Here is a 24,765-nt window from a genome sequence, read left to right as displayed (position 1 = left end):
ATGCGCAGCAGCTGAATATCTAGCAACTGTTTGATGCCATCATGACAATATGGACAAAATCTCTGAGGAATGTTTCCAGCTCCTGGGTTGAATCTATGCCACAAAGGATTAAGGTAGCTCTGAAGGTGGAAAGGGTGTCCAACCCAGTATGAGTAAGGTGTACCTAATATATTGCCCAGTTAATGTATCTATGCTTTACTGCCACTGAATACATGCAATAGGAAGTTCAATGTCCAAAATAAATCAATCAACCAACAAATAAATAATACACTCAACTTCATTTCATAGAAAACATTTTAATAAAATTCCCCCAATTTCCCACTAACATACAGTAAGTTGATCAATAATGAATTCCATTTTGATGACATTCATTCTTAAACATTAAAAAGGCACATAAAACCTCCAGCACATTATTGCATTTTTCTCCTTTAAACATTTTTTTTCTGACTCTGTTATTGCACCCCAGAAATATCCTCTCAGCCCACTGTTGACGCTCTAACCAGCTAGTGGGTGGGTTAAACAAATCAGGCAGTACTTAATTAAGCCTTGTGAGATCTTGTTTTAAAAAGTAGATAGACACTAATGATGTAACAAAATGAAGAAGGCACAAAAAAATCCCGGGATTCTGTCACTACAGTTTTTACTCTACTGCTGTTTGGACGGTAATTTGCTAGAACTTTTCTTAAAGTGCTTCAAGCCTTACTTGAGATGCTTTGTGATCGGTTAAACAATATAAAAGGCATTTTTGTACAATTAAAACTAAATACACACAAGGTGCATTATTTATATTTCGTAATTCTGTACACATGTGTTTCCTCATCCGTGTATTTCTGTGTTTATGAGGATAAAAAAAAAAAAAATTCTAAATCACAGTGAGGGAACTTCTGCATTGTGAGGATCCAGAGCCTCAAAGGTCTCTTCGAGGGTTCACACTTGATGATAATGATGCGGTTAAAATTGGATTTAGAACATGACAAGAGTTGGGTTGGGAGAGCGGGTAGGCAATGTGATCAACGAGTGTCCTCACAACTATAAAAAGGCCTGCGTGTGTGTGAATGTAGATATCCTGCTAAAGGCCTAGTGTCATCAGTCCCTGTCAGTACATGACAGTCTTACAAATTTACACAATCCAGGCAGACAGTCCATGACTTTGCTCCAAATGACACTGGGGTATTTGCTCTCCACTGAGCTTCTTAAACAACATTTCATATAACATGTACTTGGCATTAAAACATCACAGGCACGTAGACTTGGCATTATATTCAATTTCAAAGGCGCGTTCAGCAAAAGTGAACATCCCAGTGAAGGTACAAAATAAGGCACTCTGGGCACACGATGGAGCGGTCATGTCTGCCGGCAGCAGCAGCTGAGCTCAATGGCAATGGCACGGTGTTTCCTAAAGGGTGGACAAGATGCAGTAAGGTCAAATGGAAGCATTGAATATATAAAACTCATAATGTGGTAACATCAGTAACACAATGTGTTACTGATGAGCCCTTTATACTTCCATAATTCTCCCTAAGCTAGTCAAAACCTGTGAGAGTTAGGGTTAATTTTACAGGCAGGTTAAAAGCACATCAAGCAGAATAAAGTACATTTAGGTACAAAATGTTTTCCCCCAGTGTCTGGTTCTCATTGTGATAGAAGAAAAAAAAAAAGCAAAGATAATGGCCTGTTTCCCGTTGGGGGTTTTTTTTGTCTTCGCTGTCGGTTTTGTCATAGCCTGCCTTAGAAAAAAATGCAAAGTAAGCCAAATGTTAAAAAGGTCAAAATGTTCATGCTTATCTACAGCCAATCCTGTTAAGCCCTATAATTATACGCAATGCACTAGTCATAAAAGGGTTAGAAGTAGCAGAAAAACAGCTGATGAATCTACAAGTCATTCAAAGAAACCTTTTGCACAAAAGACTATTAGATCACTTTTTGGATAAGAAAAAGTAATTAAAAAACCCTTTTACCCCCTACTGACAACTACACTGAAGGAAATAATTATTTGAGCCCCTGCTTAATTACTAACTTTACTCACAAAGAAATCAACAGTCTCTACTTTTTGTGATAGTTTCATTTTAATGGAGAGAGACAGAATATCAACCAAAAATCTAGAAAAACGCATATTACATAAAAGTTATACACTTCTTTGTGTCTGTCCATCCATTCTCTTCTGCTTATCCTTATAAGGACCGGGAGGGGTGTAGTTGGATCCCCAACTACAATAGTGCAGGAGACAAGGTACACAATGGACAGTTTACTAATCTGACACAGGGATAACACAGAAAAAGACCTAACTTCACTAACTGCATGTCTTAGGGCTGCGGGAGGAAGATGGAGTAACCGGAGAGAACCCACGCAAACATGCAGTCCCATATGTATGTCACTGAATGAAATAAGTATTTGATCACCAAGAAAAACAGGACTTAGTCCTTCTACTTAGTAGAGAAACCCTTTAGCAAGCACAGTGGTAAGATACTCGTAATGGACTGCAATCCTGTAGCGGCTGTGGGGGTCCACCTGGTCAAGAAGGCACATGTTCAGGCCTGTCGTAGGTTTGCCAGTGAACATCTAAATGATTCAGAGAGGCTTGGGAGAAAGTGCTGTGGTCATGTGAAATTAAAATTGAGCCATTTGGCGCCAACCTGTCATGAGAAATACTGACCCAAAGAACACCATCCCCACAGTCAAGCATGGAGATGGAAACATTATGCTTTGGGGTTGTTTTTCTGCTAAGAGTACAGGACAATTTCACTGCACTGAAGGCCCAATGGACGGGGCCATGTACTGAAAAATCTTGGATGAAAACTTCCTTTCTTCAACCAGAAAACTGAAGATGAGTTTTGGATGGGTCTTTAAGCATGACAATGACCCAAAACATACCGCCGAGGCAACAAAGGAGTGACTAAAAAAGAAGCACATTAAGGTCATTTTGTGGTTTAGCCAATCTCCAGACGCCAGTGCGACAGTAAATCTGTGGAGGAAGCTGAAGCTTCCAGTTGCCAAGCAACAGCCTAGACAGCCAACTGAGCATGTCTTTGCCATGTCTTTCTTTAAAGTTTCTGTAAAGGGGAGTAGGCCGAAATCCCTCCTCAGATGTGTGCAAACCTGGTGACCAACTACAAGACACATCTAACCAGTGTGCTTGCTAGCAATGGCTTCAGTCATGTTTTGCTTGGGGGATCAACTACTTTTACCAAATTTCAGCATTTCATGTTACTATTATGCAATGCAGGGTTTTTTTTCTGTATTATTGGTTGATTGGTTAATACTCTGTCTCTCTCCACTAAAATTAAACCAACATAAAAGTGTTTGTCTTTGCAAGTGATCAAACTTACAAATTCTGCATGTGATCAAATAATTATTTCCCCCACAGTCATACAGCAATGTAGGAACTTCTGTACTGTAACCTAAAAAAATCTATATATTAAAAGCTACAGTAATACGTTTTTACATTTTTAAATAATACTCAGAATCATATTTTAGCATATAAGTAAAATACAAAAATCATGGCAAGCTTTTTTAATTATATTAAATCACTCACCTCAGTCTGGCTAAGCGTCACTGCCGTGCTGACTCATACGCTTCTTAGATTTCAGCTCTTTCAGCCAAGCAGGCGAGGAGGCACCACTGAATGTCACAGACGATATTTCGATATTTCAGTCATCTTCCCCAAAGATATCTGGATCATTTACACAACATATATATTTGTTTTGGTGAGCAGCGCTTCTTTCTGCTTACCCTTCTTCTTTGTTGCCTATGAGTGGCAGCACCCGTGTAGCTCCAGCCAGACGGGCAGGCGTGCGAGGAGAATGTGAGAGCTCCACGGAAGATGGTGCCACTTCTTCATCTTGATGTTCCTTCTCTTCGCTAGCTTTGCTTTCTACGGTTTCCTCTTTCACTGCAGTTCCTCCACCACCTGTTTTCCTTTTAAGTTGAGCCTTAAAAAAAGCAAATAAATACAAATAAGTACTTAATTTAATAAAAGAAAGACCCATTTGCATCATATTACATATATTATTAATAAAAAAAACACATTTAAAATAAATTGAAGTTGTTCTTGAATGCTTTGAGAACTTACAAGCAAGCCTGCAGGACTCATACCAGGAAACACTGGCACTCGCTGGGACGGGGAACAGACTACCTTGGGTTTAGGCTGTTCTTCCTCAGAATCTGACTCCCTTTCTTTTGCAACGGTCTCTTTTTCAACTGAAAAACACAGACACGAGTCAAAACAATTCGATATCGTCAGCTGTCTTTATACCACTGACGCTTTCACATAGAACATTACAGATACTCTAATAACCTGTGGAGTCCTGGGTCCCCCAATCCTGTGTTTCCGTCTGAGCTAACCCTGCGGTCAGCCTGCGTGACGGACGTGTTCGAATACGCCTCTTTCCCAGATCCGCCTTGGATCTTTGTGCACTGGTGTCAAGGAGAGGAGTGGAGCTCTGTACAGAGACACATATACAAAATCTAACAATAAAAAGCAAACGCACTGGCCACAAGTGTGCATTATTTATTACTAGAAAATAATTAGAAATATAAAAAGTAACTGAAATTAAATTCCTTAAGGTAACAATAAATAATAAATTATATAATATTCTGGAAGTCACATATTGAACACATTAGAAAAAAAGATTTTAAATCAGTTATGACACTGTATAAAGTCAAAGATTTCATAAACCACACTCTGTGCTTGCAAACTTCCCTTTATGACATAATGTGTAGAAGTATGGGGAAACACATCCAAAAGAAATATACAGCCAATATAAATATTACATAAAAGAGCAATAAGAATAATTAATAACACTGGCTTCAATCAGCTGTCACTCTTCGTCACTCAAATAAAAAAAAAAAAACAATTTAGTGACCTGGTTGAGTCGAAATTGTGTACAAAGCAAGACGACAGGAGTTTCGCCCAGAATTTGTTTCAAGCCAGACAAAAACGTCACGCACAGAGAGAAAATTATATGTTTAATAAGCTGGGAGAAGAGAGAGAGAAGAGAAAACACTGTGGGAAGACTGCACAGAGCCAATGACTCACTGCACAAGTTCACACAACTGTATTGAAAAAATCACGTGAATATGAGGATGAATTGGCTCCGTAAATAAGTTTTCTGTTTTGCTGAGTTCTGACTCTTGTCTTCTGGATGCCACTGTTTTCCATTATCAATGTTACGTGTACATATCTATAACTATGTGAATGTAGGCAGCGTGTATAAAGTTTAGTTGGTTTTGTTTTTGTCTTGATAACTCTCTTCAGGAGTTGATAAAATTATTTCCACAATGACGAGTTAGTGTTTATCTGTTACAAACGTCATTGATATCTTTGTTTTGTGCTTCTATCTATCTTGCCATCTATCCATGCTTCACACTACAGAAAGGCACAAGCACAAACAGATATTTTCTAAAGTAAGTTTGAAAAGTAACAACTGAATTCCATGTCACCTTTTTTGGTTGATGGCACAGGGGAAGATTTAAAAACTCACTAACCTCGGGAAAAGGGGCAAACTCTGGCTCTTTCAGATCATCGGCGGTGTCTTCAGATGAGACTTCAGGTACTTCGTCAGGGACTGGCTGTGGACTGAAGAGAACAAAAGTGTAAACAACGCTGAAGAAGAATGTTCATAGGGCATTGCCAAAATGCTTTTGGCTCATTTCAATTTGTTTTTTTGTTTTTAATTTCACCACTCCATTAAGCATATGTGCCTAACTTTGTTGACCACAAGGGGGCACAGGGAGCTCAACTTTCAAATGCCTGACAGCACATTTTAATGTGCATCTGCATTCGGTTAAGCTGTCACAAGATTTCTGTTCCTAAACACTTTCCCGAAGTCTAAATTATGACATTTGGCCAAACAAATAAAAAAATAGAAACGTTTTAAAGGCTTGAGGATTAACATTGTCATACAAGTACAACGAAAACTCAAACTACTTATTTTTTTAAATAATGCAAATGATTTCCTACCTGTTTCTTTCAGGTGTTTGTTCCCAGACTGGATCCTGCTGGTCATGAATAAGGCCAAAGTCTATCAAAGCATCGGTGTCCTTGTCTTCATTTTTTGTGGAGAAACTGTTGGTCTGATCCTGCGAGATGGACAGAAAATTTCAGGCAAATTCAAAAGGAAAACACATGCAGAAACCAGAGAAATCGTCAATTCTATTTTATTCATATAACCGAAAATCAAAACAACAAGTATATAAAGTAAAGAACCTATAGTAAGACAGAGAAACATGGGTAATTTAGAATCACCAATTAACCTAACCCCACCAACTGCATGTCTTTGGACTGTGGAAGGAGTAAACCCGCACAAACACGGGAAACGCATGCAGCTTCCAGACAGAAAGGCCAGATGGTGGATTCGAACCCAGGACCTTCTTCTATGAGTCAACAGTACTAACTGGCAGATCACCATCATGCTTCCCTGCTAAATGACATATTTGGCTGAATACCTTAACTTAAATTCTAAGCTATTGCTCTGTTCATGGATTGAAAATCCTTTTTTTCAACGACCCAAATGATCCTCTACGTCATATAAATTTATGAACAAGAACTTTAAATTGTAGAGTTAAAACAAGGAGAAACTAAACTGTGTGCTGAGCCAAAACTCACCAGCTACACAGAGAGAAAGGACCAGCCAAGCATGCGTCTTTTAATGAGCCGGTCACAGAGGCTGGGCTGTCCTCAATGAACACCGGGGGCATGAACATGCGCACACAGACACACACGCACTGGCGTACACACCTTTATGCCTCAACAGAGACAAACTAAGCACACTCATGATGTCACGCCCACATGCTATACTACACACGCACACACAAGCATACACGGACGCACGCAAACATGTTCCAAACAAAAGCAACCACTTCCTCGTAAAACATTGCTGTATGCTCGCTTCATATTTTGTTGAGGGGCGCATCCCAGTGCTGAATGGCCAGACACTGTCACCTGGATACAACACAACAGTTGAGTAAACATCTCATCTCTTTTGTGAGGCCATTTATTACTCAGGACGCTCAGGGCAGCTTCATTTGCACAATGCCTGTTATCTGGCAGCATCACAGCACAAATGAATAGGCTTCTAGTGATTTTCCTATAACTACACTCCATGTTCAGATACAGAGAAAAAACAAAGTGCTTTTTTACACAAGCCTTTCCTCTGCGATGCGATTTATCCCGTGTCTGTGCCACCTTTATCACAGAGCTGCAGCTGTCACTCACAAAGTTCTAATGTTGACTAATGCTTCCCAGCTGAGTTCAATAAGAAAACAAAAGAATTTTTCAAATATGCAGTTATTCCTGTTTGGGTGAATCTTAAGTATGCAAAGGTTAGAAAAACATTTGTGCAAGAGATAAAAGAAACAGTGAGGCATTGTATCGTGTGATTTGGAGACAAAAAAGAAAAGTTACTTTAGGATGACCCCTCGTCACAAGTGGGCACCACAGCGGGTAGCTCTGCACATTTGATTTGACCGCAACCCCAAAGGGGATTCTTATCTCTGTCTGGAACGGAACCAGCAAAATTTAGCTTGTCAACCAAATGCGTAAACCGCCACACTATGGAGCCAGTTTCCTCCGTTTTAAAAATTCAAAACGAACGGCCTCGTCTTCCTACTTTGGCCATAGCTAAAGGAGTGCTCAATAAATTAGATATTAGAAACATGTTTAGAAGTTGAGCAAAGATATTGCAACTATTGCAGAGAAATGAGAGATACGTTTGTGAACTGGAAAAGTATCCAGTACTCCCGTACTCTCCTTTTATCTCTGCTTTGGTCTCCACCAACTCCCAAGGGAAATTTCTGGGATGTTCCCCACGCCATAAATTTATAGTCCAGTATTTGCCATGTCCTACGTTCAGGGTTCTTTGTTCTTTGTTTTATGCTCCCCAGTTCAATATTCTGTATACCGTGCAATGAGAAAGTCATTCCCCTCAAACATAATAACAGATTGTGCCACCCTTGGCAGAAAGAACTGCAATCAAGCATTTATAATAAGTGGCAATAAATCTTTCACATCACTGTGGAGGAATTTTACCCCACTCTTCTCTGCAGAATTATTTTAATTCAGCCACAAGGGAGGGTTTTCAAGCTTGAACAGCCTCTTTGAGGTTGTTTTTAAGGCCAAAGCATCTCAATCGCATTTAAGTCTGAATTTTGACTACATCACTCCAAATACTTCACTCTGTTTTTGTTTTTTAAGCCATTCAGAAGTGCTGGTGTGATTCAGATCATCGTCCTGGTGTATAACTCAACTCGGTTTAAGCTCCAGGGTACAAACTAACACCCGAACATTCTCCTCTGGGATTTTCTGGTAGACAGCAGAGTTCATGACTCCATCATTTACAGCAAGTGAAGTAGATGTTGTTCTGGGGTTTTTTTGTGACCTCCTGGATGCGTGTTGGAGTGATTTTGGTAAGCTGCCCACCCCTGGGAAACGGTCTTTTGCATTTACTCAGTTCATCTTTGTCCAATAATTAATTTGTTTGATAATATGAAACAATTAAGCATTTTACACAAATGTGTAAAAAATGAAGGAGTCAGAAAAGTCGCAAATTTTTTCATGGCACTGTAACTTAACTTGGGTATGCTTGGGTCAGTCTTATTCCTTACCTATGTCATATCAACCCTCTGAGGTGCACTTTATCAACAGCAATCACTCCAACCCAAACCTTAAGTCTAACTTAGACAATCATCAATTAAATGAATATTCTTTTTTTTTTTTTTAAACCCAAGAAATCTCTTTTATCCTTCTACAAAACACAGGGTTAGATTAAGATTTAGCACTTATAGTGATTTACATCTCTGAGGGTTAAATAAATCCCGAATTCATTTTTCGGATTCTTGTTATATGCTATAGAAATCTGGTGAATAAGGAACCCTGGGCCTGTAGAATCTAGGGCACAAGGGCACTTTTGCACTGTAAGAACCAGGGATGAAATTTAATTTCCACCAAGTCCTGTTGTTGATTGGTCAGGCAAGCTAGTGTTTTTCTCAGCATTTACTAACTTTGTAAAGGTGTGTTTCTACAATAAATATCCGGCCTAACATAAATTTGCATTGTTAGATGCAAAAGCGATGCAGTGACATCGATCCTCCCTTTCCTAACATTAAGAGGATTTTTTTTATGAGCTAAATCTTTCACTGGATCCACTGCTAATATATTAAAAACATGAGGGTGCAGCTTAATTCATCTAGCAACATTTGAAGATTTAGGACAAGAACTTCTAAGTAGCACGCACACCTACTATAAAGGATAAAAGCACTACCTCTGTGTTTGCCAGTATAAAATGTGCTGCTGAGGGCGCAGGATGTGCTGCACAAGTTAGGACAGAGTCTGCTTGATTATAGTTTACCTGCATAACATTTTTGTCATGGTCACTGGAATGTATAAGGAACCTTGTTTGCAGCTAAGTGGAGAGAATAAAAGTACAACTTAATGAGGAACAATCTGATTCACAACGACTGTGAAGGAGTGTCACCACAAGAATCAAAACGACAGATCACCAGATTAAGGGAATTAAGCCGGAGAGATAATCTTTGTTTCTCCTGTGCACCCACATGTATGATAAAGTTACAGACAAATGTACATGTTATATACTTAAATATAGTGTAAACAAAATGTTTTTTGGTTCCAAAAAATGTGCAAGGATCGCTTGCAAAATCAAATATAATCTATTATAATATAATGTAATGAGATGTAATGACATACAATGATAGAAATAGGAAGAAAAAAAGGCATTAACTAAGAACGGTTAGGCTGTGAGCCAAAGGCGGCCAGCTCAAACAAAAGGCAGATGCAGATATGGAGCTGACACCCATAAATAACAACAGTTAGATAAACCTTGTCTAAGTGTGTCACACTTTGTTATTGTCCGGTGCGTTATCTCCCACATACACCACAGACAGAGAGGGAAAGGCCGTGACTGCGCACTGATAAAAAAAAGAAAATACAAGCAGGAAACTTCATCAGATATCTCTGTCCTTCCTGAAACACACTGCCACTGTGTGCTGCACTCCCTATTTACATTTGCATGGTTATCTTTTAACCCATGTCCATGGAAATTTTGAACAGGCTAATAAGTTACAGGGAGTTTTGAAGCATTTTCTAACAAAACTCGCCCTAAAAGCTTCGGCTTTGATCACTGCACACAATGATAATGGAAATTAGACAGCAAAGCCTTTAAATATAGTTACTGTAACTGTATATTTTTACTGCTTTGTGTATGTCAGCTCTTACAGAACAGGTTTTAGTGGCTTTCCTCTGCAAAGTCTTGCGACTTCTGATGGAGAAGCGATGCAGGGATCTCCTGCTGCGACTGGCAAAGCTACGGAGCGGTGACATGGCCCTCTGAAACCTTCCTCCTTCATCTCCACTATCCTCTTCTTCATCTTCTTTATCATCCTCTTCCTCCTCCTGCTTCTCCTGGCCCCACACGAGCTCCAGAGCCCCTTGCAAGGACCGACGTAGGCTGCCCACCCAGCCCGCCACCTGCAGCTGGGCGGCCGACAGTTTTCCTTCAAAGTACTGCATGCTTGAAAAGCTCACACAGCTGGCTGCACTGACAGCAGGGTCACCATGGGAACCGGTTCAACAGAGAAACTGAGGTTCAACTTTATTAGAGATGAAAGGATTTTGCGGGTGAGTCAGAAAGCTGGCTCTGCGATCCAGCTGTCTGTTGATATTTCAGAAGGTATGCACAGGAAAAGTTATATTTTGTAGAAAGAACTTTTCTGACATCACAGAAGACAAAACGTAGTCCATCTGTCATTTGAAATGGATGCTTCCTCTCTCTGCATATTTTTACGACTCAGCTTACCCGAACTTCCTGGAATAGTCTACAATTTGCCGTCAGTGAAGAAGTAAATAGTCCAGCCAGCCATGTGTTTGCAGTGTGACGACACTATTCCACTGTCACATTAACTATGATTGATGTGAGACAGCGGCATCCTAAAGAAAGAGCTTCCCATCATTGATTAAGCATCGATTTAAAAGACAAACCGACTGAAGCCTGCTTCAAAAACTCCTCTCTGTCGTCACTTGGGAAGCAAAAAGAGCTTCGAAGGTTTCAGTCTAAAGTTGGCAATTTACATCCTTTTATCTCTTTGACTAAAACCTCTTTGACTAAACCTACCCACGTACTTCCGAGTTCACAAAAACAGGAAGAAAAAAAAAATCACATGGGAAGCATCTGACACTCCAAACATCCAAAGGCAAGTACAGAGAGACAGATCACCCCTTTATCACCGTCAGACCTGAGTGATTTCACAGAACGTCAACACAAAGCGGAGGTCTGTGCTCGGATGTGGAAAATCCCGAGGGAAGTAGGAAAGGTGCGGCCTGGCTGGGCCAAGGTGCTTTCTGTACCTCCATCTGCCGGTCTCATCCGTAGGTAAATGCAGGCAATGAATGAGCCAGGTTTTTGTGAGAGGAAAAGGCAAATGAAGCAGCAGAAAACACACAGACAGTAGACGTGAACTTTCTTGTCTCTGGATTAGACCGTCCTCTTTGTGTGCCAGAGAGTGTGTTTGTGTGTGAGGGAGGGGGGATGACAGGCTCTCTCTCAAAACAGGGTGGAGAGATTGAGAGACAGAGACAGAAAATGAGAGCAGACATGGGGCACCATGTATGGTCATTCTCACATCCTGCTCTGCTGGAGAGACCCAAAAGAGGGCATGCTGACCACACAGCACCTAGGCTCTTCTTACCATCACATCCTGCCATCATCTGCTCATTTTTCTTTCAATCAGAAGCCTGACTGAGGGTGCACGATCAGCTGCACACCTTGTGTTTGCCTAGTAAACATTTTCTCCAGTATGCTTTGTCTAAAAATGAAAAGCTTTTTGTCAGTTTTCAGGTTGGCATTATTGCATCAAAAGGGAAAGAAAAGAAGAAAACAAACGATTACACTTATGAAAACATATAGTTTAGTGTTACAGAGGTCGTTTACTTTTAGCTGATTTTCAGGTGCCTTATATGAGATAAAGTTCACCATTTCTGCAGCACACAGTGAGGAAGTGCAAAGTCAAAGAGCAGCAGCGCCACTCAGTGGTGCAAATAAGAATGTACTCACACAGACAGACAAGCAAAGCCCCTTTACAGCACTCAAGTGGTTGCATACATTGCCCTGTATGTCATAGGTTATGTATGGTAAGGTTTGCTTGCTACAGCACTGACAGAGCAAACACACACTCACAGTCCAGGGTTGGTTCACTGTTTTCATTAAGTCTGCAAAAATGTTGCATGTTCAAACAGGCGGTGAGCCCATCTGTCTTAAATGTCATATCTCTGGCAGCCCTGCTCTCATTAAGTGCAGCTCTGCTCTGTTCACCTGGAATTTGTTGGGTTTGCTGCCTTTATTTTTTTTAAATGCTGTGTCAAAATTGAACATCTGTTCACTTTGCTATCTACTTGACCTGTCACCTCCAATCTCAATTATAAAAGAAGAAGTTTGGACACTGTCTAAGAAGTTAGTAGGAAAAGAAAAACTTAGATTCAAACAAAAAGTAACACAAAGACAAAACATAAAAGGTTGATGCAGGTAAAATGTATGCAATAATATAAATGATTAAAAGACAAAACTGTGAGGTGCAAAGAATAGCAGCCGTTCACTACTATTAAGGCAACAGTTCAGCTATGTGAGAATAATATTTCACAATATAAAATTGCATAACAATAAGTTTCTCTCATGAGTCATTAGAGAAAAACACAACATGGATTCAGGAGCAGCTCTGAAAACAACAATGTCAAACCAAAGTCTCCGATTTGCATAAAAATTTCATGGTACAACGTTTGAATATGTAATAATTGCTATAAATACGTATTGAAATATATTTTCAATATGTATTTTTTTTTGCCCAGTGAAATTTGCAGCAATGTTTAAATTCTAATATCTAAAAAGATAAAAGCCTGAAAATGTATCTTACCATGAAAATGAATTACAATGTGTAATTTGGGCCAGATACATCAAAAATGTGAGTATTAGGTAGTTAAAATATGGAAAATATGTAAAGCCCTATATTTGAGCACACACACTAATAAAGCTCACATTGCAAAAGACAAGTAGTCCTAATGTCTGAATGGTTTATAGTTACTTATCATAATACTGTAAAATAAAACATATAAAACTCTTTTTAACATGAAAAAAAACAAAGAAAGTGCTACTTTCACTCAACTTTCATCCTGACTTGAGCAAATATTATAATTTGTACAACAAAAACAAAATTATACAAAAAAAATGATTTTAATGTACCGGTATATGTGCATATTTTTCACCTCTGAGACCTTCTCTACCCATTTCAAGACCTGCTGCTCTGAAGCAGGCTAATCATTCAGGTTATTCCAGGTATTAAAACGCAACAATGTAGCATATTCATACATATTAGTTACAATTCTTGCGGCCTTCATTCACACAGTTAGCATACAGATTGCCTCTTTATATTTTAAGTACCCAATTATCTTTTTTTCAAATGTATCCATTCCAAATTACAGATCCTGATTCATTTTGATACTGAGAAAATCTTTCATCTTTAATAGTTTTTCAAATATTCATGTTCAAACACTGCCTCAGATTTCAAAAAACGTGCCTGAAAGTGGGTCGACTAACCTTTTTTTCCAAAAGATACATCCTGAAAAGTAGTTGATATATGAAACTAAACTTTCACAGCACTCATTACACATGTTCAAACTTTGGACAATAAATCTTTTATGTAAATCAGAGATGACTGAGCAAATTTGAGATGGAATGACCCAACAGTCAGCGAACATAGATTGCAGCTGCGTTCACAAGCTCGCTTATTATGAACTAACGAGCAGTGGAACAGTTTGTGGTCTGACCAATCGAAATGTGATATTTTATCAGGAGACAGTCTGTGCACCTGTGACGCATTAGTGCATCATATACCTTATTTCAGCAAGACAAACTCACACGTGTTGTGAAACAGGACACATAGACATGTGAAATCAAACACATCGAAGCATTTTTGGAACAACTAAACTTGGCGAACTAAAACTTCAAACTGCAAACTGTAAAGTGATCATGTTTATTTGCAGACGTCAGTCTTGCACTGCAGCTGTTCTGCGACTTCATTGTCTCTGAATGTCAACTCAATACTCAATCACTTTTAATCACTTTTACACTGAGGGTTAGATAAGTGCAATACCAAATCTATTGATAATGACTCAGCATTATGACTGAAGAAGATATGACTGTCATTTCTTTGCCTCTTCTCTTTAATGGATAGCACAGTAGTGCAGAGTGGACAGGAAAGTGGAGGCAGAAACAAAACTTTCTTTCCAGCTTTTGTGTTAAACTATGCAACTGATGCCATTATTTTTGCTACATACACAACTTCAATGTTAATTGCCTCACAAAATTCTCAGTAAAAGAGAATATAAATGCTTTTGTTTGCAAAACGCTGAACTACACCTTTAGGCAGCACTTCATATTACATAATCGTGTAAACTAACATCTTCACTACCAACCGAATTTGCTTGCAATGTGGTAATATGACAAGACGTGTGAAATAGAAACACATGACCCATTATCTGACGGGTTATAGCCCTATGGCCCACATCATCACACAGCACACTCTTAAGTAACACACACCTGCCTTACACTCTCCACACATTCATACCAAACCTTCTTCCTCGTAACATGCGTCTTTAAAATGTTTGCGATGCTTCTACTTAAAAATGTTTCTTGCAAACTGAAAGCAGAAGACACAGAAGATAGACAGCTTCTGGAAACACACACAGGAAGTGTAACCCATCTTTCTGCCGTCAAAACTTCGCACTGTCATCGCACTTCTATTCTGATCTCGCGCTTACCACAATGAATGGCAGTAATTTTAAGAGCAGAAACATTGAAACGTGCACATTAGCAGTTTACCTCGCCCTAGCCTTCTTTGATGTTTCTCGCTGTAATAAAACAAGTAATCACTTCAGGGGGGGGGGGGTACTATTGAGATATGTTTATGTTTATGTTGCCTTCAGAAAACAGTACAGTAATTTCCCTGAGAATTAACAGTATCATTTCCTGGACCCAGCCTTACTTTATAAGGCAGTTATATAAGGATAGTTAAAATGAAGGAGTCTCCCCAGCTGTGTTAACATGAGTAATACAAGTACACGCACACACACTAACACAGTCATGAGTTCTTAAGCTGTGACTTAACCACACTGAAGCAAGTACGACAAGATATTTCTCTCCTTGTCTTACAGGAATGGCAAAATGCTGGTGCAGGTGAGGTGTGTATGGCTGCCTGGCTGATGTGATTCATTGACAAAATAACCACATTTACTAGTGGTGCACACCCCTGCTTCTGTTCCTAACCTCACCCTTTCTGCATAAGTGAACAGTTGGAGCTTTCATATAACCATAGTGATGTCCACAAAACAAAAATCTAATCAAGCGTGACAGAAATACAAATATAGCTAGAACCTAACCAAATAGGGCTCACCTCTTGGTTGTCTTCTTCCATCTCGTCCTCATCCTCGGTTTCTGTCTCCTTCTCCTCTTCCTCCTCCTCCACATCTAGAGAGATGAGCTGCTCCTCTTTCTTTACATCTACAGAGATGAGCTTCTCCTCTTTCTTCATGTCTAGAGAGATGAGCTGCTCCTCTTTCTTTACATCTACAGAGATGAGCTGCTCCTCTTTCTTCACGTCTAGAGAGATGAGCTGCTCCTCTTTCTTCACGTCTAGAGAGATGAGCTGCTCCTCTTCTGGCTCATCTTTTATCTCCTCCACCCATTCTCTCTCCTGCAAAGGAGGTGTATTCGGACACTGCTCTGGTTTTTCCATTTTGTCTTCCTTGGCTCTCTCAGTTTTGACGTCCACAGGCACCAGTCCCTTCACTTCCTCTATATCCAGAAAGTCATCCCAACTACGGAAAACTGGACTGCTTTCTGTTTTACGCCGTGAGATCACTTTTATCGGTTTGACTGAAAAATCATCAAATTCTATGTTGATCGGATTCTGTTTGACCGAGAAGTCATCATAAACCACATCCATCAGATTCTCTGTGGGCCCAGAGGTGTTTGGTGAGGGGGAATGTGGTGATTTTGACTCCTGAGGCCAATCTTCAGATTCAAAATAGTTTAGATGAGGCTTTGATCTGCGCACCAAACTCTCCTCTTGCATGTTGTTCAACCCAGATTGCTTTGTTTCTCTCTCGTCCTCTAGTCTTTGCTTTTCTTTGAGTTGGTCTGCCTGCCTTCTTTCCAGTTCCTCTTGCATTTTTCTCTCCTGCTCCTGCTTCTCTAGTCTTTCTTTCTCAATCTTCATCTTTCTTTCCTCTTCCCTTCTCTCCTCTTCTTTCTGTTTTTCTATGAGCCTCTTCCTCTCCATCTCTGCCTCTTTTTCCTGCTGGATTTTCATCTCCAACTCCAGTTTTTCTTTCTCAATCTGCCTCCTTTCCTCTTCCTTTCTCTCCTCTTCTTTCTGTTTTTCTAACAGCCTCTTCCTCTCCATCTCTGCCTCTTTCTCCTGCTGGATTTTCATCTCCAACTCCAGTTTTTCTTTCTCAATCTGCCTCCTTTCCTCTTCCTTTCTCTCCTCTTCTTTCTGTTTTTCTAACAGCCTCTTCCTCTCCATCTCTGCCTCTTTCTCCTGCTGGATTTTCATCTCCAACTCCAGTTTTTCTTTCTCAATCTGCCTCCTTTCCTCTTCCTTTCTCTCCTCTTCTTTCTGTTTTTCTAACAGCCTCTTCCTCTCCATCTCTGCCTCTTTCTCCTGCTGGATTTTCATTTCCAGCTCCAGTTTTTCTTTCTCAATCTTCCTCTTTCTTTCCTCTTCCTTTCTCTCCTCTTCTTTCTGTTTTTCTAACAGCCTCTTCCTCTCCATCTCTGCCTCTTTCTCCTGCTGGATTTTCATTTCCAGCTCCATTTTTTCTTTCTCAATCTTCATCTTTCTTTCCTCTTCCTTTCTCTCCTCTTCTTTCTGTTTTTCTAACAGCCTCTTCCTCTCCATCTCTGCCTCTTTCTCCTGCTGGATTTTCCTCTCCTGTTCCCTTCTTTTTCTCTCTTCATCCTCCTCCTGTTTCAGCTTTAGCTCTTTATCTCTCTCTTGCGCTTCTTTTAGTCTCTGTCTTTCTCTTTCCTTCCTCAGTCTCTCCTCTTCCTTTAGCCTCTCCCTTTCCTTCTCCTCCATCTCTTGTTTAATTTGCTCCTCTTTCTGCCTTGCCCTCTCCTCTTCCTTAAGCCTGAGCTCTTCCCTCTGTCTTTCCCTTTCTTTTTCCTTCTCTTCTTCCACTCTTTTCTGCTCCTGTTCTAGCTGAAGCCTTGCTTGTTCCGTCTCCTCTGCTCGCCGCTGTTCTTCAAATTTCAGATGTTTCAGTCTTTCTTCTTCTTGCTGTTGACTCTCATCATGTTTTTTCTGAAAAATTCCTACTCTTTTATAGACAGGCACTAAATCAGGGACTTTCTTTTCAGCTGTAACTCCAGGACTCTCCTCCTCCTCCTCCTCTTCTTCTTCTTCTTCTTCTTCTTCTCCTCCTTCTTCTTCTTCTCCTTCTTCTCCTTCTTCTTCTTCTTCGTCTTCAGTGTCAGAATCAGAATCCGAGCCTAGGATCAGTGGAGGCCCACCATCATCACTCTGCACGGTGCCAAAGCGAACAGAGCGACGTTTGACATTGTCCCTCTTTGGTACATCTTCACTCAAGTTAGGGGTGCGCAACTGGACGTCAACCTCTGTTGATTTGTTCGCCTCTTGTGGGCTCTCTGCAGCACTTTCCGATGATTTCTTTTCAGTTCGAACACCTTTTAGCATTTCTGTTGGGGACTTTGTTGGTTGTTCAACAGGAGAGACCTTTGACGGGGGGTCCACAGTCGGACTCTGCGGCATTTCTTCGGCAGAAAGTCTGAGATTTGAAGTTTTTGGTGTTTTCACTTCTGTTGGAGAAGTTGCGGGCTCAAAGCTGTGGAGGAGAGAGCAATCATAGCTTTTCATTGTGAACAACAGAGTTTTAATGACGTTTTGTTCTTGTTTTGTTTTGGGGGCTTTTTGTTCTCAACATTCAAGAGTCACTGAGCTGATAGCTAGGTGTCCTGTTACATATAGCAGTCATTTTGTAGGCAGATAAAAAACAGCAAACCCTGCTCTAATGTGATTGGTCTATACCACATGACTACAAACACAAACAAGAAAACTTCTGGTAGGTTGTTTCTAGAGATTAACATGAAAGTAACAGACAACAACTAGACCTAGACCTACAACAGAAGATTGACACCACCCTGTGTGTACGTCTGTCTGTACATTAAATACAAAGCAAATGTTTAGCTTAGTGTAGCGCTGGGGGAAACGGCCTATTTGCACCCTGGAAGTTCGCGAAATAACACCTTGCGCGTCGCTTTTAACCAACACAAAAAGTCAACTTTAATGTTAACAAAGTTTTACAGAGAGCAGTGGATCTAATGCTTATTCAGACCAGTGACTTCCACGAGTCTTCATTGGTTTGCTGGCAGCCTCATAGGAATCCAGGAAGCATGTGACATATTTATGACACCCAGCATAAGGGCAAAGAGAGGTATATATCTAATCCAGCTGTCAGTGAGAGCATAAATTACCTGGAAATTGTGAGCATTTTCTTAAAAGGTCTGATTTCAACATGAGTAAAAAAACAAGGTTTTTACTTATCCACTCAGTGACTGGTCACTTAAATAGTCTTGATGGCATTTCCACACAGTCAGCAGTGCTTCAGAGATAATAATGCGTATTCAGTACATGGAGTAGTAGTTCCACTGAAAACTTCTGACAGTGAAAACTCTCAAAAATATAGTCAAGATGCAGATTTTCTGAAAGATTCATTTCCCTAAATGTTATTTAGGAAACTGTAAGCAAACACAACTAAAATCCCATTAACATCCACTATAGGGAATGGCTAAATACCTGAAGCTATGTGCAGACAGCTGGATGTCTAATCTCAAACCTCACACACTTCGGTAGCTTAGTTTGCTTTCTTATCTAACCTTGGTTATTTAAGGACATAAATCTGGCTGCAACATCGATACTGCAGCAGCATTTTTCATTTACCACGCCCGGATTACTTTCCAAACACACTGAACACGGAGGAGCATCAAGAGAGCAACACTCAAACTTTCCTTCCTCAACAGTTCTAGACTTGCACTCTTGCTACAGCTGCTCACAGAAACCAGAAACTGGGGCCGTGCTTTCTGTCTAAATAAGAAATGCCTGTATGTCCTCGTAAATCCAAACCACTAACATAAAGAAAATCTAAATCAAGAGAAACCACATACAATCACACACCCACATAAAAAGTTTTTTATCCAACATTTGCTCACCCAAATCAACAAATGAATCACATTTAAGGTTAAGGCTTCCTAGACACAAAGTCATAAATCATCTACATCTGACCAACGAAGATAGGCTTTGGGATTTGAACCTGTGCTTGCAAATGAATGCTCACTTCCTTTTCTTTGTGTCTAATCTTGTCACTGCACACAAACTGCAGAGCCTTACTCACCTTCTGGAGCGTGCTCGGGATGTAGCCGGAGGCTTCTTCTCCATCTTTGGACCCTCAGAAGTTGTTTCTGCAGCCCAATTTTTGATGCGCTCCTTCACCCCTCCTATACCGGTTAAGATTTCCGGTTCATCCCTCTTCGGCATGGCCTCCGGCCTCGACGCAGAGTCAAACAGTTGACTGATTCTGTTTTTAATGCTGTTTCCCCCGGTGTAGTCCTCTTTCACTCCACCGTCATCGCTCTCTCTGTTTGAAGGCTCTGGAGATGCCTGCTTCGGCTCCGGCGATGCCTGCTTCGGCTCCGGCGATGCCTGCTTCGGCTCCGGCGATGCCTGTTTCTGCTCCGGCGATGCCTGCTTCGGCTCCGGAGATGCCTGCTTCGGCTCCGGAGATGCCTGCTTCGGCTCCGGCGATGCCTGCTTCTGCTCCGGAGATGCCTGCTTCGGCTCCGGCGATGCCTGCTTCTGCTCCGGAGATGCCTGCTTCGGCTCCGGAGATGCCTGCTTCGGCTCCGGAGATGCCTGCTTCGGCTCCGGAGATGCCTGATTCTGCTCCGGCGATGCCTGCTTCGGCTCCGGCGATGCCTGCTTCGGCTCCGGCGATGCCTGCTTCTGCTCCGGCGATGCCTGCTTCGGCTCCGGAGATGCCTGCTTCGGCTCCGGAGATGCCTGCTTCGGCTCCGGAGATGCCTGTTTCTGCTCCGGCGATGCCTGCTTCGGCTCCGGAGATGCCTGCTTCGGCTCCGGTGATGCCTGCTTCGGCTCCGGCGATGCCTGCTTCTGCTCCGGCGATGCCTGCTTCGGCTCCGGAGATGCCTGCTTCTGCTCCGGCGATGCCTGCTTCGGCTCCGGAGATGCCTGCTTCGGCTCTGGAGATGCCTGCTTCTGCTCTGGAGCAGGAGATGCTGGCTTATTTGAATCACGTTTGGTGTTGTGTGTGGAGATAGCTATGGTAGGCTGGGGGGGCAGAGAAAGACCGCCTGACTCAAACTTCGAGGTGAGCTCCATGGACAGACGCTTCCTAGCACCACCCCAACTAAATGTTTCATCGGTTGAAGAGGCTCCATCGCTACCTGAGTGATTCCGCATTTTGACAACAGAAGCTCGAGCTTCATCTTCCTTCGCTTTTCCGTTGTTCTGCTCTGAATTAGTTGCAACATCTCCAGAAGCTTTGTCGTTTGTTTGGATGATGTCTTTCTGGACGAGCTCAGTTTTCTTTGTCTCTTCGGGCCGACTGGTTTGTGAGGCTGTTTTTCCTACACTAGAGTCACGAGTTTCCTCTTTACCTGCTTCACTAGCTTTGGTTGTTGTTGGGTGACTTTTGGGAAGCTCACTTTGAGAGCCTGGTTTGGCATTTGAGGTGACAGCCGGCTGAGATGTTTTTTGAGCACGAGGGGTCAAAGGCTCTGAGTTTTGAATTTTCGACGTAGCGGGGAGCGTCTTTGGGGCATGAATGGAGCGGATGGTGGTATTCTTCTGCAAAGAGAAGGGCTTGGGAGTGAGGCCAGGTTTGGGGGCCAGCGGTGGCTTGGGTTTCGACATGACCCTAGTCTTGGAAGCCTCGACGGAGCTCTCCATGGCCGAGTTGCTGAAACAGGACAAGTGAAGAACAGAACATGTTTATCCACAGCAAACTCCAAATTTCCATTAATGAAAACCCATTTCATACTCAGAACAGAAAAAGCCAGTCGGTTATGTTGTCACAAAGAAGACGGGAATGGTCTGGTTTGTCTAGATTTTTTAAAGTGCATTACTCTACTACAGAAGCAAAGAGAAACTAATCAATCATTCTGAACAAACATCAGCCACTATTTAAAAAAAAGTCTTCCTGCCACTCGCTTTAATATTTTTTCCCTCAGGTTTCAGTCTTTGATTTGGTCTTTTGATAACATAAAATGCACTGAACCTTTCCTTGATTGTTTCTCTTTTTCTCCAGCTAAAATTAAAATAGTTAAATGGTAAGACTCTCACACACAGTGAAGCTCTGACAGCGTGTGATGACTCATCTTGACTGAGGATGTTTAGTGATACGTAAAATGGGAAACTAAAATTAACTGATTGAGAATGAGCAAGATAAACTGCTCTGAACAGGTCCAAGTGATAACATTTACAAATGTTAAGTATTACACAACGATGAAAGTGCCAAGCATTGAGGGAACACCTGAAAGGAAAAGTAATCAAGATCAAAACAGGCAAGCAGGGAACAGGCCTGGTGAACCGTACCATACATCTATAATACAATCTACAACTCTGGCACAGTCAAAACCCGGAGCTGGCATTGATCTGAAACCACTAAAAGATAAACAAACTGCAACTGTCCTGAGCAACCTGTCACATGAGCACTTTGACCAACAGAAATGGCCTCCCTCCCTCCCCACTCACAAAAAAAGGGCCAAATTTACACACCGTGTGAAAAAGATAACAGTAATACAATATGTGACCAAATCTGCTACACTAAATACCACAGGCATTGTGTGCAGCATGTCATCTGGTTTGTCCTGTAAGACTAAAACCGGTAACTCCACACCCTGCAGTTTTAACACTCTCAACACTAACTAGTACAGCTTGAGAAAGTATAGAAAATGCTCATAGAGCATTGTTATCAATCTGCAGCTGGTTTGCATAAACTGTTTAGATTCCAAACAGCAGTTTTCAGTATGTGTGCACTTAGGTATTTTTACATGGGATATGCAATTTACTTTTTTTCTTCTTTGCTACACTTCTTAAACACAACACCTCTAGGTGTGCAAGATATTGTGTAATGAAATCAGGTTGGACTACAGCTGTGTGCACCACCCAATGATTTTTTTTAATTTTGTTTTTAAGTGTCTAGTTTGTTTCTACCCCTCCTCTATTTTCCCAGCAGCTAAATTCCTAAGAAACAAACACTCTGGAGGAGAGAAGGCTTTCAGCCCTTGCTTTTGTCAGTTATTTTCGATGGTTTCTGCAGAGCTCGGTCTCCTGTAGCACTTTGCTTGCAGGCTTTTAACTTTCTTTATCTCTGTTTGCCTTTAGTGCCCCCGTTGTCGTGTCAAGGCCACACTGGCTGCCTTTAGTTTTTATGTTTAGGTCAATTTATTCTCCCCAGTGATGCTGTGAGAGCGCGCTTACTTCGACGTCAGTTTGGTCTCAAAGAGCCAATCGAAACGACTTCACCAGCTAAACCAGCGTTATATCCCTGTGTTTCATTTCGAGTTGTTAATAAGTTACTAGTAGACGCGTCAATAGTGAACTCCGAGCCGGTGTCCGGCTCTGGGTCCTCTCAAAGTGGACAAAGAAAGGCGATATAAGCGAAATGAAAGAGTGATCCGAGCTTGTGTGTTCTGGACACAGCTCTTAAGTAAGGATGCGAGGACTGATAATGAGGATGTAGGTCAGCCAAATTATTTCACAAAGCTTGGAAAACACCCATTACACTGTCACAAAGGTTGTGCACCTGTCCCTAAACTTACCCCTTCCCATTATTAAGATAACAACATAAGCACTTAGCTTTTTATAAAGTTTTCTTTCAATCTTTTTGCGTGCAAGTGTGTGTTTACCTTTCGTCTTCACGAAGTCATAAAGATGGAAGGGGGGAAGGAAGCGGGAAGAAGATATAAAAGAAAACTGTTCCTCCGTTTCCCGTGATCGTCTCGCCTGCCGAGCTGTTGTCAGACCAAGTGTGTGTGTGTGTGTACGTGTGTGTGTTTTCAGCTCATTCACACCAACAAGACGTCAGCCAACTCATACACCCAGCAGACACTCCCTCCACCCGCCTCACAGTCCGAGCCACGCTGCCTCCAGCGAAAACACCAGGAGACCGGAAGAAGCGTGTGTGCACTTCAAAATAAAAGTGCATTAACAGGAGTCGGGCCCGGAGAGGTTGTTTGGCTGAAATATATGTTTTTGTTTGAGTATGAAAGCAGAGCTGACAGTAAGAAGTGCTGGTTAAAGTCTTTCACATTTGGATCCACAAAGAAAAAATATTATCGAGTTTTGAAATTATTAAAACCACAAAAATCTTTATGTGACATAATATGCTAACATCATTTTATATTTCACTGCTTTGCAGCCTAATAGCTTATTAAATTAAATTAGTATTAGTATTAAATTAAATAGGCGACATTTTACTAGCCTGTAAAAGGAGCGTCTCGTGAGCTAAATGGGAAATTTCTTTGCTTAAAGCTTCTGTGGAATAATTTTTCGTACTCTATTTTTTCCTTTTAATACTCTAACCTAGTGTTAGCTTCCTGTGTGGCTTAAGAATTGTAACAGGTAAGATAAGTTTTAGGACTCTGAGATTTAAGGAACGGGAATAAAACAGCTAGTTTATTGCATTAGCGCAAGGTAAATTCTCAGTTTGAAAAGGTGGACCAGTATCTAGTGCTTGAACATACCTGGAAAAATTTAATTAATAAATAAATGACTTAACTCACTTACCATTAATTGAACGACAGCAAAACCCCTTCCAACTCCTTGTTGTTTTGAAAATTTAGTCCGGAGGTTCTCTGTGAGTTTATCTAACTTGACGGTAGTTTCCTTTTCAGTGGACTGGATTAACAGGTTCTAACTGAGATGAAAAGCCACTTTGCCCAGAGAGAAAAGGAATAAGATCCGTCCAGCTCATACTGCTTCATGGCAGCGAGGGTACCTTGGGTTTTTTAACAGCAGGCATCAGCACTCACACAGTAAACCTGAATTTGCATAACACCTGAGTCTTTACGACATTAATTTGCGTTGCATGCGCCGAGAACAAGAAACAACTCACAAGTGAACTTTGTGCAAATCTGAGAAGAGTGACTTCTTTGAAAACTAAGAAGGCTTTTTAATAATTATTTCAGTGCTAGATGTGTTTATGTGTGTGTTAGTGACGTTTTCGGATGCGGGAACATATCAATACAGAACGGTAAAAATACATTTCATCATCACAGAACCAATCACAACCAATAAAAGGTACTTCCTTATTAATCAGCAGTGGTGTAAAGATCTCAAAGTAGGATTTTTTTTTATTTTAGCCTGTGTTAGTTTATACTCATACTCAGCTGCTTTTATCCAACTATAGGTGAGTCTATAGGTGATACTTTACAGATTTTTACATTACAGATACGTACAGCGTTTCAATGTTATAACAGTTTTTAATACAAAGCTGCAGTTTAAGAGTACTGATAAGCAAAGAATTCATTCTACATGATGGAAATTATTATCTATTTTATTTTATTTTATTTTATTTTATTTTATTTTATTTTATTTTATTTTATTTTATTTTATTTTATTTTATTTTAAGAGCTAATGCATCATCCACCCCCCCTTGTGGAAGTC

At 40.9% G+C, this 24,765-nt stretch overlaps 1 protein-coding gene across 1 annotated transcript; it reads right to left on the bottom strand.

Annotated features, from left to right (window-relative positions):
• Nucleotides 1–276: 276 nt before the first annotated feature.
• Nucleotides 277–23,228, bottom strand: LOC146709176 (uncharacterized). The gene is made up of 10 exons (XM_085456161.1): nt 23,007–23,228; nt 19,472–21,055; nt 15,451–17,905; nt 5,960–6,078; nt 5,485–5,575; nt 4,295–4,439; nt 4,070–4,197; nt 3,730–3,929; nt 3,533–3,618; nt 277–1,396 (listed from the first exon to the last, which is right to left on the bottom strand). Exons 2-9 carry the CDS (start codon nt 21,043–21,045, stop codon nt 3,543–3,545), a joined length of 4,788 nt encoding a protein of 1,595 aa, XP_085312287.1. The 5' UTR covers nt 21,046–21,055; nt 23,007–23,228; the 3' UTR covers nt 277–1,396; nt 3,533–3,542.
• Between the last annotated feature and the right edge of the window lie 1,537 nt (nt 23,229–24,765).

The sequence above is a fragment of the Copadichromis virginalis genome, linkage group LG5 (assembly GCF_057382275.1).
Source record: "Copadichromis virginalis isolate Kocher_CV1m ecotype Utaka linkage group LG5, C_Virginalis_male_GT1.1, whole genome shotgun sequence".
Taxonomy (NCBI): domain Eukaryota; kingdom Metazoa; phylum Chordata; class Actinopteri; order Cichliformes; family Cichlidae; genus Copadichromis; species Copadichromis virginalis.
Note: the sequence above shows the minus strand (reverse complement) of the source record. Positions and strands in the feature narration are given on the sequence as shown.

Bases quoted from the DNA above. Each gene is read 5' to 3' on its own strand.
- LOC146709176 (XM_085456161.1), bottom strand. From the start codon at position 21,045: ATGGAGAGCTCCGTCGAGGCTTCCAAGACTAGGGTCATGTCGAAACCC. The intron at 5,576-5,959 runs GTAGGAAATCAT...TGTTCTCTTCAG, and splicing joins CAAACACCTGAAAGAAACAG to TCCACAGCCAGTCCCTGACG. The intron at 4,440-5,484 runs GTTAGTGAGTTT...GTCTCTGTACAG, and splicing joins AGTTTGCCCCTTTTCCCGAG to AGCTCCACTCCTCTCCTTGA.